Below are 14,553 nucleotides of genomic sequence, written 5' to 3' on the forward strand. Positions count from 1 at the left end.
ACTGGCTAACTCTGTTAGTGTGATGTGAAAATAGTTTTATATGTACAGAAGTATGAACCCCTTATTAATTAGCCTCTCAGCTAACATATGGTGGACTGACAGGTCATTGTACCTGGGTTTATTTACCAGAAAACCTGTCTGCCTGTCAATAATTTTAGTTCGCTGATATCAGGACGGATTATTTTATACTTGTTGAGAGACCTTAATTATTACAGAAAAGATCGACATTTTCAACCCCAGCTTTACATTTCCGTTACATTGATTGAATAGCTTTCATTGACTGGGTTGCCCTTTTAAGAGGAGCTTCGTCATAATAACCAAAAACATGATCAGTTCAGGGAATTATGTGAAAGGGGGGATAACGGGGATTTCTTACTCGAACGGTAATGACATGAGGTTGTTAAATTCGCTGACATAATCCAGTCCTTCCCACATAGGAAACTACTCAAACATCCGACAGGTGACGTACACACAGCACAGGAAAAAAAGTGTCACATTCAGAATCTCTGAGTTTTTGAGGGGAGAACGACGACACTTGCTCTACTAACGTTACTGTACATGTGATCAACAATCACAATTTGCAATTAACTCTGCTATATCTCACAGTCTTCTAGACAAATTGACAGAAAGTTGAAATCTCTAGAGGCTTCTTTTCTGTATGTCCTCATGGGAACCAATTAAACAAAAGTAATTTGAAACCTGCACCTACCTACTCATGCCGTGCCTCATTTTGGTGGATCCTTCAGACATTTAGTATACACCAGGTGTATGCGCATTGGTTTTTCTATTATAATTTGTAATGTATGTAAAATGTGTTAAATGGCTAAATCAGGGTAACAATGTATATGAACTGAATCGTTTAAAAGATTTGGTTGTACGCCTGTACAAATGATTATATTTTAGAGTTTAAATTGGTCAATGCTGAATCAGTAACTACTTAGACAAGAACATCACATAAAGACATGTTATAAAACATTTATTTGCAAGCAAAATGATTTGAAAAGTGGTCAAAAGCACTAAAACTCATATATCCTAATAACTCAAATGTTTCCTTAAAATAAATAACCATAAAATACGACAAAAATATCAGATGTGCCCGCTGTGCAGAAAACAGAAAATGTAACCATCTAAGGACTAAAATAGACGTGTATTCTTGTTTAATTTTTTTTGTTTTGCAAAAATCAAATGCAATTTCACAAGAAAATGTATCTTTACTAAAAGTTAATAATATAAATGTGTCAATAAAAAATTGTAATTTGGAAAACCCTTATACAAAACTATTTCGGTAATTTTAAAATTTTAACGTCAAATTGGCCAAGGAATTAATTGCTTCTTATCAGTAAAATTGACAACTCTGCTTGTAAAACACAAAAATAAAGTGAATTTGGACATTTGGTACAAAAATAAGTTAGTTATACATGCTAGTACAACATTTACGTTCATGTGAACTATAATATACACACTTTTTCCATAATGATAATCATCGATAGCAATGAGTAACTGTATGAATTTCAAAAAGTCATATAAAACAGATGTTACTAGCCACAAAACAACTTTAACAGCTGGCCGAATTATAAAGAACAATGTTTAAATACTGAAAGTATTAAAAACACCACAGGTATCCATGCAATTCCATATTATGTATCCCTGGAATGCCGCTGAACACTTCGGCATATGACATGTAAACATGCCCTTTCTCAGAACACAGTGTGGTTTTTTTTCTTTACATGTAGTTAAAACATACAGTCAAGGGAGATGTGATTAGATTTGGCTTGACTATCAATCCATGTAACTATACACTGAAACTTCAGAACAAATGCTTTGCGTGGCAGTACTGTTCAATATGGTCCCAAACCACTTGATTGTTCGAACTGTTCTTTCATATTTGGTCACATACTCAATATAAATACCCAATCGTTAGCAAACATAGCAAATTAAGGCAAGTTTCAATAAGATGGGACCTACATTCTCTCTTGAGTGTCTTTTGCAGTATTTGGTGTCACCATTCTCCATTCAGGGCCTGTTGGCAGAATGCCTGGACTTGGGGAATGTCCACGACTCATCTCTCCTTCCTCTTCCCCTCCCTATAGGAGTATTAGATAGCCTTGACATCAATGAGGTGGCTGTGTTGGGCACCTTGCCTCAGGGACTTGATGTTTTGTAGCCTTCGCCCATGCAGAGTGAAGCGAGACCACGCCAACAGCTGCAGAAGGGCACAGGAAATGGGCACAAACACCAGCAGGTAAAAGCAACCCTGACGCAGTGGCACAGGGAAAGAAGGAGCTGCAATTGGTGCTTCTGCCACTGAGCTCCTCTCGAAGATGTCATATCCTGGAAAAAGATAGGGGAAATTATGAGACTTGAAGATACATTTCCATTAAAAGTTTGAGTATTTTAATATTAGAAATGTATTTTATTCAGGATGCATTAAATTGATCAAAAGATCAAATCTAAATTCTGTTCTTACAATTTTTTTTTATTCGTGAAAAATTATTATCATGGTTTCCACAAAAATATTGAGCAAAAGCAGCACAACTGATTTCAACTTTGATAATAATAAGAAATGATATTAGAATGATTTCTAAAGGATCATCTGACACTAAAGACTGGAGTAATGATGCTGAAAATTCAGCTTTATCATCACAGGAGTAAATTACATTATAAAATATATTCAAAAATAAGTTATTTGGAATCGTAACAATGTTACTGTTTTTTCTTATCAAATAAATGCAGCCTGGGTGAGCCGCTTGGTTTAATATTTTGCCATCTAATTGAAAATGTACTGGGTCAAACAAGTTCAATGCATGAGAGAGATTCTTTGTTGTCGGCTCCAGTATGAAGAATGTGCTTGTTTTCCCTAATTTGTAATTCACTTTAGATAAAAGCATCTGCTAAATAATTAAATGTGAATTATTAAATGTGATTGTTCCTTGCAATGCTGGTTTATTCACAGCACACACACCTGTGTAGAGACACAGCAGCCAGGTACCAATGAGAGGAGCAAAGGTCTGACCAGGCTTGGTTACCAAGGCAACCATACCAAAGAGCAGGGCAGAAGCTGCTTGTTGCCGGTGGTTCAACACAAAGTCCTCATCGACTAGGTCTGTGATCACCAGATTCAGAAGTTTACAAGTTCCCTCGGTGAAGACACGATTACTAGGGAGAGATTCAAACAACACAATAAAATAATAAAAATAGATAAAAGACAATGCTAACGAAAGATTATTTGAATCTGTTCTCAGAGGCTAATGTGCATCTTTTTTATTAATTAATCAGTGTTAATCTTAATAACTTAACTAATAACTTAATAAATGGAGAAAATGTTTGTTTTTTGTCTAAGACAAAGAATAGCAAAAAAAGAAAGAAAGAAATGCACATTATCACAATTAACAGATTTTAATTGAACACTCTAAATAGCTAACACTTCATTTGTAATCTACCAAGTGTTTCCTAAAAAGGAGACCAAACTTAGGTCTGTGCTCCAAAGTATTTATTATAATAAAAATGTCTTTCTTATCATTGTAAGTATTTTTGGAATAATAATAAAAAAAATAAAAAAAAAGGAGTACTTCAGATAAACATTCAATTAATCAAATTAGAGTTAATAATACAATATTACATGACTCTTTATCTATTTCGTCTGTCTTTTCTACCTTAGTATCTGACTCTTATTTGAATACTGGTACTATATATATGATAGTTTATTTTGTAGTAGTTCCTTTTTAATTTAAGAAGATCTTACAGAATGAATTTCAAAATGCCAGTAATGAATTAAGTGGGAATAGTGGTGTTGGACTCGATGGTATTGAAAATAGATTTCTTAAATTATCTTCTCATATTCTTATGTATCCATTTTCTGACTTATTTAACTTTTCTTTATCTACATGTGAGTTGCCAGTTATCTGGAAATGTGCACATATTACTCCACTTCACAAGGGAGGTGATGTACTTGATCTTCATCATGTTCTATATCTAAAGTTTTGGAAAAAAGCTTTAAAACAAATTTCAAATTATTTATGCATTAATAATATTTTAACACCATTTCAATCTGGTTTCAGGACCACTCATTCTACCACTACTGCTTTACTTAAGTTTACTAATGCTGTGTTCTCAACTACAGATGATGGTAATCTCAGGTGCAATTTTTCTTGAATTATCTAAAGCTTTTGATTTAGTTGATCGATATTTACTTTTAGACAAACTCCATGTTTTTGGTCTTTCTGAAAATTCAGTTATGTTTTTTAATTCATACCTGCATAATAGAAAACAATGTTTAGAATTAAATGGGAATAAATCTGATTTTCTGGTCCAACCAAGAGGTGTACCCCAAGGCTCAATATTGGGACCACTTCTTTTTTCCATTTATGTCAATAATTTACTTTTAATTAAAAAAAACCCTGTAATGTTCAACTTTATGCTGATGACACCGTTATAGATGTATGTAATTCTAATATTTCACAAATTCAACTATCTCTTCAGTATGATTTTAATATTTTACAAGATTGGCTTTTGGATTAACACGTGCTTAATAATAGTATTATATTATGATGTTTGGTTATAGACAGAAATTTAAATCCAAAATTTGTTCTTGTGTAGTATCATGTAAAGACGGTACTCCTTTACATAAAGTTGATATTTTTAAATACCTTGGTATATGGCTTGATTCTGCACTTTCTTTAAAATTATATATTAATCATATTTGACATAAAATCAATTTTCGAATTAGTATTTTACATTGATATCGAAATAGTTTTTCATACAGTGTTCATAAGAAACTTGTTCAACTTATATGTCCAATCATTGATTATTGGGATGTTGTTTTTCAAACTGCATCAAAATTAGATCTTATTCCACTTAATACAGTATAAACTTCACAGATTTGTTTGGGATTATCTTTTTTTTACTCATCACTGTACAATGTATGATGCACTTCAGTGGTCATCTCTGCATTTAAGACAACATTTTCAATGGAATTTATATTCAAATGTATTTATTTAAAATATCCTAGTTATTTAGAACAATATGTTTTACCTTTCTCTTTAAATTATCAAGTTAGACACTTTTTTTTGTTCCCGGGTAAAAAAATTTTTTTTTGGTAAAACAGCTTTTATGTTTAAAGCCCTAATAGACAATAATTTACCTGCGGATATTCGATCTATTACAGCATTTAGGATGTTTAAACAACCTGTACATGCTATCAATGAAGGTGTCACTGTTTATATTTCTTTATATATTTGTGGTTTATATTTTATGCTTATTTAGAATTAGATTCATTGATAATTATACTTTGTTGTATATTTGCTGCAACTTTGTGGTGTTATTTTTCAATTAATGTTTGTGTTTTTTTGTTTGGTTTGTTGATATATTGTTAATTTGTATTTTGTTTTGTTTTGTTCTTGTTATGTAGTGAATGTGTTATGCTGTATGTTGGGACCTCCTCGAAAATGACATTGTACATCTACAGACTGACAGTTAAGAGGTTAAACAAAAACTAGTAAACCCACACATTTAGAACCTTTTTAACTTCTGAAAATGGAAGGGCTTGTGGAAAGCTCATTTCTCACCTAGCAATAAAGATGCAGAGCAGGTACACCTGGTCCGCCCCTGCTAGAAGCATGGCTACGCTGAGGCCCAGCTTTAAGAGGAAGAGCCAGCGGACAACCTGGTAGACACCCAGTCTTTGGCACAGCGTCAAGAAGTAGAGATTGTTTAGATGAGGTGCAATGTAAGAAAAGCCTGTGACACAGGAAAATAGAGAATTAGTAAAATACAAATTTTACTACAACACACACACGTTTATCCTCATACAGTATATGTATATATCAGAAATCATAACTTCACAATAGGATCCCACAAGCTGATGGCTATGAAGACCTGCTTGTGGAAACCTATTGTGAGATTCCCACAACCTCACAACGTGCTGTGGCCATGTGAATGATTTCTTTCTCTCTTACCCAGCAGGAAGGAACCGGTGGAGGCAGAGATACGGTCTGACAGGAGGTGCTCCAAAAACAGAGGAAAGAAATTGTTGTTGAAATGGCAGTGGAATACCTGCGGACGGATGGTAGAGGAATATATATATATATATTAAATTGGTTCTCTAATTGAATCATTTTAGACAATACCACTTTAACTTTTTACATTTACCTGTACAAGGTTCATAGAGACAAACCACATAAAGTTCTTGTGACATGACAGCTGCTTTAGATATTCTCCAAGAGTGACTGGCTTCCCAGGTGAGGTAAAAGGAGCTTGACCGACACTGAGTCTTTAAGAACGTCAAGGAGGATGGGCAATCCAACGGGAGGAAACAAATGAAAAAAAAGTTAAAGAGAAATTCATACAATGAAAAAATACATATAATAAAAAGATGACAAATTATGATTGGATGAGCAATGAGCATCTATGTTAAAGTTGCAGTAAGCGACTTTTGAAAAACGCTGTTGAAATGTGGATCGGACCAAGAACCAAAACACGTGTAGCCAATCAGCAGTAAGGGGCATATACACTCATGATGGGGTCCTCCCCTCCCCCTCTCCTCGAGAGAGCTTAGTGCACACGACAGACATTAGCAGAATAACTATAGAAAGAGAGAGATGGCAGAGAAAATACAAAAGAGGAAAAGCCCAGAGGAATGTAACTTTAAAAAGAAGGGTTACAATCAGGCAAGACCCACATTTAATATCGGAGAAGCTTTCCAGCGCTGAAGAGACCTAAGTGGGAATGCTGAAAATGGACGCTGAGGTTGCTTTATTGCTTCTCGATACATGAGTAACGTTGGTTGTGCTGTGTTTCACAAAACTAAGATATGCTTTCTTTTGCTTGAATATACTCGCATGTCATCTTCACTTGTTTGTTCATTTGCATTATTAATAAGCCTGGAACGTTTAAACCACCTTCACCACCCATTTCAAGTATCCGCTCCAAAAGTGTGTCTGAAAAGTGAGATAGTATACTCCTAATATATGTTTTTTCTTTTGGTTCCCCTTTTAGTGATCGCTATAACCCCTTAACTTGTCACATTTGTAATATATTAGTTACCTGGACTATCGTTTTATGTAGGAAGCTGTTCATCATGAAAATAGAGGAGCTTAATAACAATTAGACATTCAACCTGAATTATCATACTGACACAAATTGCTTTCACTTATTGATGAAATACTACCTCAGACAGCAGGCACATCGGCAGATTCCGCAATAGTCGTTGCCTGTGTGTGTTGCATGCATAGCGTGTTCATGAACGCGGGGGGCGGATGTATCAAAATAGGGGTGCGATCCTTTTGGGTTGGGGCGTGTTTATTTTAGTGATTTCAAATACCAGAAATTGCTTACTGCACCTTTAATAAAACTCTCTACCCGCAACCATAAATAGCCTACAGCTAAAGGCGGGCATACACTGTGCGATGTCTGTGCGATTTCACCAAGGTATCTACTCACACTGAACGAGTAGATCGCATGCGATATAAAGCCAAAGCTCAGGATTTATGTGCTCACACTATACGGTCCGAACGTCGAGCTGCGACTTGACTGCACACAGTATATGTGTGAAATATGTGCGATAAATCCCCGTGCTGGGTTGGTAGACGATATCATGTATCCAGAGATATTGTCAAAACAAGCATCAGTTATCAATATCAAGATGATTTAGCACTTCCAATTTATGTATTAAATTATTATTAGTATTATTGTATTAGGGAAGGCTAATTTTATTATTAAATTGATCTGCTATTATAATTAATTTGCCACGCAATAATTTCACAGCACATCGCCGCAATGCGCTGTGAGGATAATAAAATATTACATAGAAGCTTACTCCTCGAGGAATAATAACAATATAATTATATGCCTATAATTCATTATAATCGACCTAAATGTTTTAGACAATTTTCAATGAGGATCCTCTTTGAAAATTGTCTAAAACATTTAGATCGATTAGGCTACAATGAATTATAGGCATATAATTATATTAACAGTCTATAATATGTCCGAACACTGCAATAATTAGTCATCAATGAAAATTAAAAACAGGGTTATTTCAAAAACATTGTTTAACAAATTAATAAAAGAGGCACGGTGCTACATCGCAGCTTGGAAGACGTGGGTAATAACTGTACAAACTGGAGGTAAGCAACAGTAATTTGTAGCTAGTTTGAACTGCAGAACTTAAAGAGTTCCCTCTTTTCGTTTTTTTTTCTGCAGATTGAAATGGTTAAAATCTGTTTTCGCGCAGGCGCAGTGAAGGATAAAACACTGAGTTTAGGGCAATCGGTTCGTAGCTCAACTGTGCGATATAGTCAGGAGGAGCGACCAAAATTTCTGACATGCCAGAAATTCATCCGACCATCCGATTGCCGATCGGGAGAGGTTAATCGCCTCTCGTTTCCCCTTGTATACTGCACGAACACTGCAAGACAAACGACGCACGACAAAGCTGAAAATCGGCCCGACCCGAAAAAGAGTCGCACGAGTCAGAATTTGGCTCAAAATCGGACGAAATTCGCACAGTGTATGCCTGCCTTTAGCTAATTGTCTCTCAATAAACTTTGATACAATGATAGCATTTCACAGGGCTGAAATTTGTAGTCCAGCAACTCTAAGTTTTGATATTCTGTAAAATAACTTAGTTCCCTTTCGAACGGTCACTTCGTATTGCGTAGCAGAGGCGCCCGCGCCATTGGATGTGCATTTGCCGCAGCGCAGCCTATGAGCGAGCCAGACGCTCATGTTCTAGCTGTGCAGCTGCAAATGTGCTTTACATAAAGGCTTCAGTAAATCGGGGAAAAGGAGTTTCCCCCACTGCGTACAACTCAGGGAACCTAGGTTGCGTGAGTCACCGAGTAGTTTACGTTTCATCAGAGAAAATAATATGGGTTGAAAAAAGTTGTGGTTGAGTAAATGATGCCAAAAATAATTTTAAAGAGTCAAATATTCCTTGAATAAAGATGAAAGTAGATGAAAAGTAACTTCTAAACGACAAGTAATATTTAGCACTGAAAAACAATAACTCTTACTCAGCAAGTGCTTGGCTCTCGTTCTTGCGTAGAAGGACTTCGTTCTGAAACCGGTGTCGCAGGAGACGTGAAACAATGTAAAAGCCTAGCATTGAGAGAGTGGCTAGAGTCACACAGAAGAGCCTGAAGGAGTAAAAGTCTTCCTTGTTCCAGAAGTAGTAAGAGAGGAAAACGGACAGCGAGCCCATCGCGCTGAACAAGGAACTGTGAAAGTTGAGGCGAGTGCGGGCATGTGCAGAAACGGCCAGATCAGCCAGGAGGGCGTTGTGGTTGAGGTCGACCACCGTGAGGAAGCCATCGTAAAGGCACAGGCAGATGAGGAACTGCAGTCCAGGCCAGGTCCAGGACACCCAGAACGCCAGGAACGAGAGGGCAAAGAGAGGCCCGCTGCGAGAGAGTGCCTGCAGACGCTTCAAAACCACCTCAGGGGATGTGATCTGGGACCCAGACCTGAGCAATCAAACACAGAGAGAGATTCATTAGATATGTACTCATCCTATCGGTGGATTTCCAGTTCCAGTGAATAATCTTACTGTGGAGAGCTCAGGAATGAGCGGTCACTCAGCCAGCCAAAGAGAGGGTCGTTTAGGCTATTCCATATCAGAAACACAGTCTATGGAAAATGAAACAACAACATAAACAAAGCAAAAACATAACAGATTAAATAAAGTATAAGGAACATATATAATGAATTAATTATTAAATGCTTTTTAGACAAATAATAAAAATGTATTCAAATAATTAGTATATACACTACTGTTTAAAAGTGTGGGGTCAGTAAGATTTTTTTGTATGTTTTTAGAAGTCATCTCTTATGCTCACCAAAAATGCATTTGTTTGATCAAATACAGTAAAAACAGTAATATTTTGAAATATTATTCATTTTAAATAACAGTCTTTTATCTTAATACACATTAAAATGTAATTTATTTCTGTGTTGGGAAAGCCGCATTTTAAGCATTATTACTCCAGTCTTCAGTGTCACATGATCCATCAGAAATCGTTCTAAAATACTGATTTGGTACTAAAGAAACATTTCTTATTATTATCATCAAGGTTGAAAATAGTTGTGCTGCGTAATATTTGAGTGAAAAACATGATACCTTATCTTCAGGATTTTTGATGAATATAAAGTATTTATGTAAGGGATAAGCCATGGCTAGCAGTACATTAAAGGATTTTAATGACGTGGAGGCAAAGAAGCACCCGATGTGAAGCGGAGTGCATTCAAATCTTTTAATGCACAGCTAGTCATGGATTATCCCGCTTATACCATGGTCATTTGCCAGTATTGACAAGTTAAACCTGTCATGTTTGCAGAGCAATATTTGACCGGAAGGATACAAATAATGGTTATTTTCATTAATTATGGTTTGTTAGATTTAGCCCCTGCCCACTTTAAATCAGACAGAGATATAGTAGGGCAATAAGATTAAATTATTTGAATGAATGAATTATAGCATTTATTTGAATAATCAAGAGAGAGAGAGATGTATGTGTGCATTATCTGAGTCTGCATCATCTCTCTCTACTAACAATGAAGCTGTGAATTTAAAGGTTCTTTAAGCGATGTCACACGTTTTTTAGGCCAAAACATTTTTTGTCACATACAGCAAACAACTCCTCACTATCCGCTAGCTGCCTGTCCCCTGAACACTGTAAAAAAGCGCGGTCTCTGCAGACACCCCAGGCTCCAAAAACGGCAACAAAAACAAACTGAGCTAACCCGCACCACAAAACATAAACTGTTCCAGCCAATAACCGACAAGAAGGATTTGGGGGTGGGGTTTGGGGGGTTAGTGCGCGGATGAGGAGGAGGGAGGGTCTAGCTAGCCTCCGTTTTGTTTGACAATACTTTGAACGTCAACAAGAAGTGACGTCACCCAACATCGCTTAGAGCACCTTTAATTCCTTCAAAAACAGCAATGCTACCAACAAGTTTCTGTGCTCCTGAAAGTTTGTGTGTGCACAGCACAAACTCTGATCTCTGTGTGTTAGTAGAATTCAGTGAAAGCAGCGTATTTTAAAAATGCACACTAGGACAGACCATGGTACAATTGAAACAGAAAGCATTTGCAACATTATGAAAGTCTTAACGGTAACTTTTGATCAATTGAATGCAACCTTGCTGAATAAAAAAATAAAAATCTTTAAATAATTAAGAATCTTAAATAATTGACAGATATTATATAAAATAAACCTACCTCTCCCACCCAAAACGATAACTTGTCGATCTTGTAAACAGACACAAAGGTCTCCACGTAATACAGTAAGAAGACGTTGTGGAGAATGGAGACGAACAGAGCCAGGGAGCCGTAGAGCACAGCTGTTGAGACGCCCTGGCAGAGGCCCAATACCCTCTTTCCCATCCTTTGCTACTTCTCTCCCACACAGCACTCTACACGTCCCACAGCCCGAGCAGTGTGGCTCTATCGATAGAGCTGTGATAGATAGCTCTATCCGCCCCTGCAAACAGACAGACACAAACCAACATGTTCAAAACCATGCAGTCCATTATCCAGTAAATATGAGGCTGGGTAATGTCTGTCGACTGTTTTTAGTTTGGAAATTACCCTTATTTGAATTAGATTCAGAGAGTCTAATTGGATAATGGCCAAGCCAATGAGAAAACTGAGCATCTGTACTACATTATCAAGTGGCTTGGCTTCATTATAATGATTCAGCACTTTGCTTGATATGAATCTGGAAAAACAGGCTAACACGAAACCTTCTTCTGAGCTAAAATATTAATAATGTGGGGGAAAGCTGGGAGAAAAACCGGACCAAAGGTGAATCACAGCTATTACAAAGTTAGTCATGGAAATTGTGGTTATTTTTGTATTTTTGCTTCAATACAAGTTCATTCTCAAATCAAAAAAGAATGGGAAAATACCACAGTGAAAAGATCTCTTAAAAAAAGGCTTCCGTTATGTTTCCATGGAGAGTGTTATGGGGAATTAGCGATGAAAGCAGCCAATTTTCCATATCCATAATAACAAAAACAGCCTGGACTTCTTCACAGAATGTCGTGTGAGCAGTTCTTCAGTCCTTTCCGGTCACACCTCCATATTGTGCCTGTAAAATGATTTCTAACAGGAAAAATGACGATAAATCCCACTGTGACGTGTAATTGCACATGAACCTTAGATTTTAATGAGCTGGATGATCTCATCCCAGCTTCAAAGCTGACAATAACAAACACTGTTATTTAGTCAGAGATTTCTCAGGGGTGAATGAGAGATGTAACCTGAGCACCATTAGTGTAGGCTGAGGCCTGTGTTTGCTATCAAATATTGAACAGTTTCCAATAGTGAGGAGGAGTCATGTGAATTTCCTTACACACAGAGAATCTCTCATTGCTCTGAAGCCAGACATCCGTGACAACCTTTTGCAAATATCACTAACCTTACTTTGGGACACATGACATATCTGCGTTCTGGTAGGCAGCACACCTGATGTTTACATACTGTGCAAGCTCACACAAGTCCTGGAATTCTTTGAAAGCCCCTGTTCTTATAGTTAAAGCAATATCAAAAATAACCTTCCCCCCAGCTCTTTGAGAAAACAATGAATTACAGTTCTGGGCGGTTAAAATACTCTAAACAGGATTTCTAAGCAGTGAAGCAAAACGCACCTCACTGGATCGAATTGCACACAGTGATTCTCATCTCATCTCTGAAGGACAGGTGGCTGCTTCCCAGCAGATACGATTCAGCAATCTTTGATCCAACAAGAGTTCAAGTGCCATGGAGCAAAACACCGACATTTTGGCAGTGCTGTGTTACAGTGACAGGTTGCCCACCTGTGTCTGTTCTCCAGAGCAACAGGATGCGTGGGAACTATTCTCATTTACAGACCGTAACATTCACAGTTCACACTCTTTTTACACAAATGCTTTGACACACATAAAACCAACAGTCAAACAGCTTGGCTACTTTTCACAGAACTCTCTTTATTGTATTCAGTCAGCACAAAGATGTTAATTTACATAGCCAATTTAAAATGGCCATTAGAGTTGAATAAGACATCTTACAAAACCCAGAAAGTGATGCATATTTATTAATTCATGGGCACAATAATTAATTTAGAATGGAGGCAGAAAATATTTATTTAAGTATAGTTAGTTAGACCATTTAAAGACGATTAAAGACAAACTTAAAATAGATATTTTAAAACAAATTAAGGAAGCAACAATGACTAAATTCATTTTATAAAGTAAATAAAGTAAATAGCCTACTAAATATCCATAAATATATCCAATACTAGTGTCAAATGAAAATGAAAGGGGAATGAAAATGCTGGAATGTTACGACAATGACTGCTTTAACTCGACGATTATGCTTTGATATTAGATTTAATATTTCTGAACATAATTGTTTAGAACACATTCCATAACCGAATGTTTTCATCTTGATTGATATATTTTTACATTCTCATGGGCATAATGATACAGAGTTTCACTAGTAGATCTGGGCTAGCCGCTCACATTAGCGACTTCACTCATTGTTAACGTTAATTCACCACGCTGAGTTGAGACTGTTTGAATTTTATGAGCTGAAGGAAAATCACACATAAGCTACCTCGTCGAACTATGAGTCTGCGACGTCAAACTTTAAACCTAAAATAAACTACTAATCCGGTCGCTAGCAGGCTATCTTCTTTCATATCAAGCAATGCGACGTGCATCAGGTCACAGCCCGCAGACAGACACACTTAACCAGTCCAGTTATATCAGAGAGAGAACACAATAATATCAGTCGATCATATGGTTTTTAGATCGTTAGGCTGTTGGACACTTACCATGTGGAGTTGATTTCAAAGCTGCATTCACCTGATAATCAAAACAGATGCTATAAACGTTTCTAGGGTTCACAGTTGTATCGAAACATGTCATGTGTGTTGGACGAGGAAGCCCGTGACGTCACGACAATCCCTCCTCCTCCCCGTCACTACAGCTGCCATCTGTACACGTAGCCTACGTACACACACAAACAGAAAGGCACGCACTCATTCGGTAAATGAAGTGCGTGCCAAATGAGTGCGTGCCTTTCTGTTTGGGTGATTAATAATAATTGCGACTTTTTATCTCACAATTCTGACTTTTTTTCTCACAATTGCGAGTTTACATCTCGCAATTCTGACTTTATTTCTCAGAATTGCGAGATATAAAGTCAGAATTGCGTGATAAAAAGTCGCAATTGCCTGTTATAAAGTCAGAATTGTGAGATATAAAGTCACAATTGCGTGTTATAAAGTCAGAATTGCGAGAGAGAAAACTAAGAATTCTGACTTTTTTCTCGCAATTCCGACTTTATAACACATAATTGCGAGTTTATATCTCGCAATTCTGACCTATTTTCTCAGAATTGTAAGATATAAACTCGCAATTGCGAGTTATAAAGTCCAATTCTATGGGGAAAAAATACGGACTTTTTCCCTCTCAGAATAGTTTATATCTCACAATTCTGATTTTATAACGCAATTCTGACTTTATAACACGCAATTGCGACTTTATAACTCACAATTCTGACTTTATAACACA

At 36.7% G+C, this 14,553-nt stretch overlaps 1 protein-coding gene across 2 annotated transcripts; it reads right to left on the reverse strand.

Annotated features, from left to right (window-relative positions):
• Nucleotides 1–961: 961 nt before the first annotated feature.
• Nucleotides 962–13,977, reverse strand: slc68a1a (solute carrier family 68 member 1a). Of its 2 annotated transcripts, none has more exons than XM_077200489.1 (9): nt 13,812–13,977; nt 11,216–11,477; nt 9,545–9,624; nt 9,012–9,461; nt 6,148–6,268; nt 5,955–6,051; nt 5,565–5,736; nt 2,963–3,156; nt 962–2,331 (listed from the first exon to the last, which is right to left on the reverse strand). In XM_077200489.1, exons 2-9 carry the CDS (start codon nt 11,378–11,380, stop codon nt 2,096–2,098), a joined length of 1,515 nt encoding a protein of 504 aa, XP_077056604.1. In that variant the 5' UTR covers nt 11,381–11,477; nt 13,812–13,977; the 3' UTR covers nt 962–2,095. The 2 variants fall into 2 exon arrangements, with proteins under 2 accessions (XP_077056604.1, XP_077056605.1); XM_077200490.1 differs by having other exon boundaries at nt 11,216–11,452; nt 13,806–13,916.
• Nucleotides 13,978–14,553: the final 576 nt, after the last annotated feature.

This window comes from Siphateles boraxobius, unplaced genomic scaffold (assembly GCF_051911475.1).
Source record: "Siphateles boraxobius isolate OS27281-9 unplaced genomic scaffold, OSU_SipBor_1 46, whole genome shotgun sequence".
Classification (NCBI taxonomy): domain Eukaryota; kingdom Metazoa; phylum Chordata; class Actinopteri; order Cypriniformes; family Leuciscidae; genus Siphateles; species Siphateles boraxobius.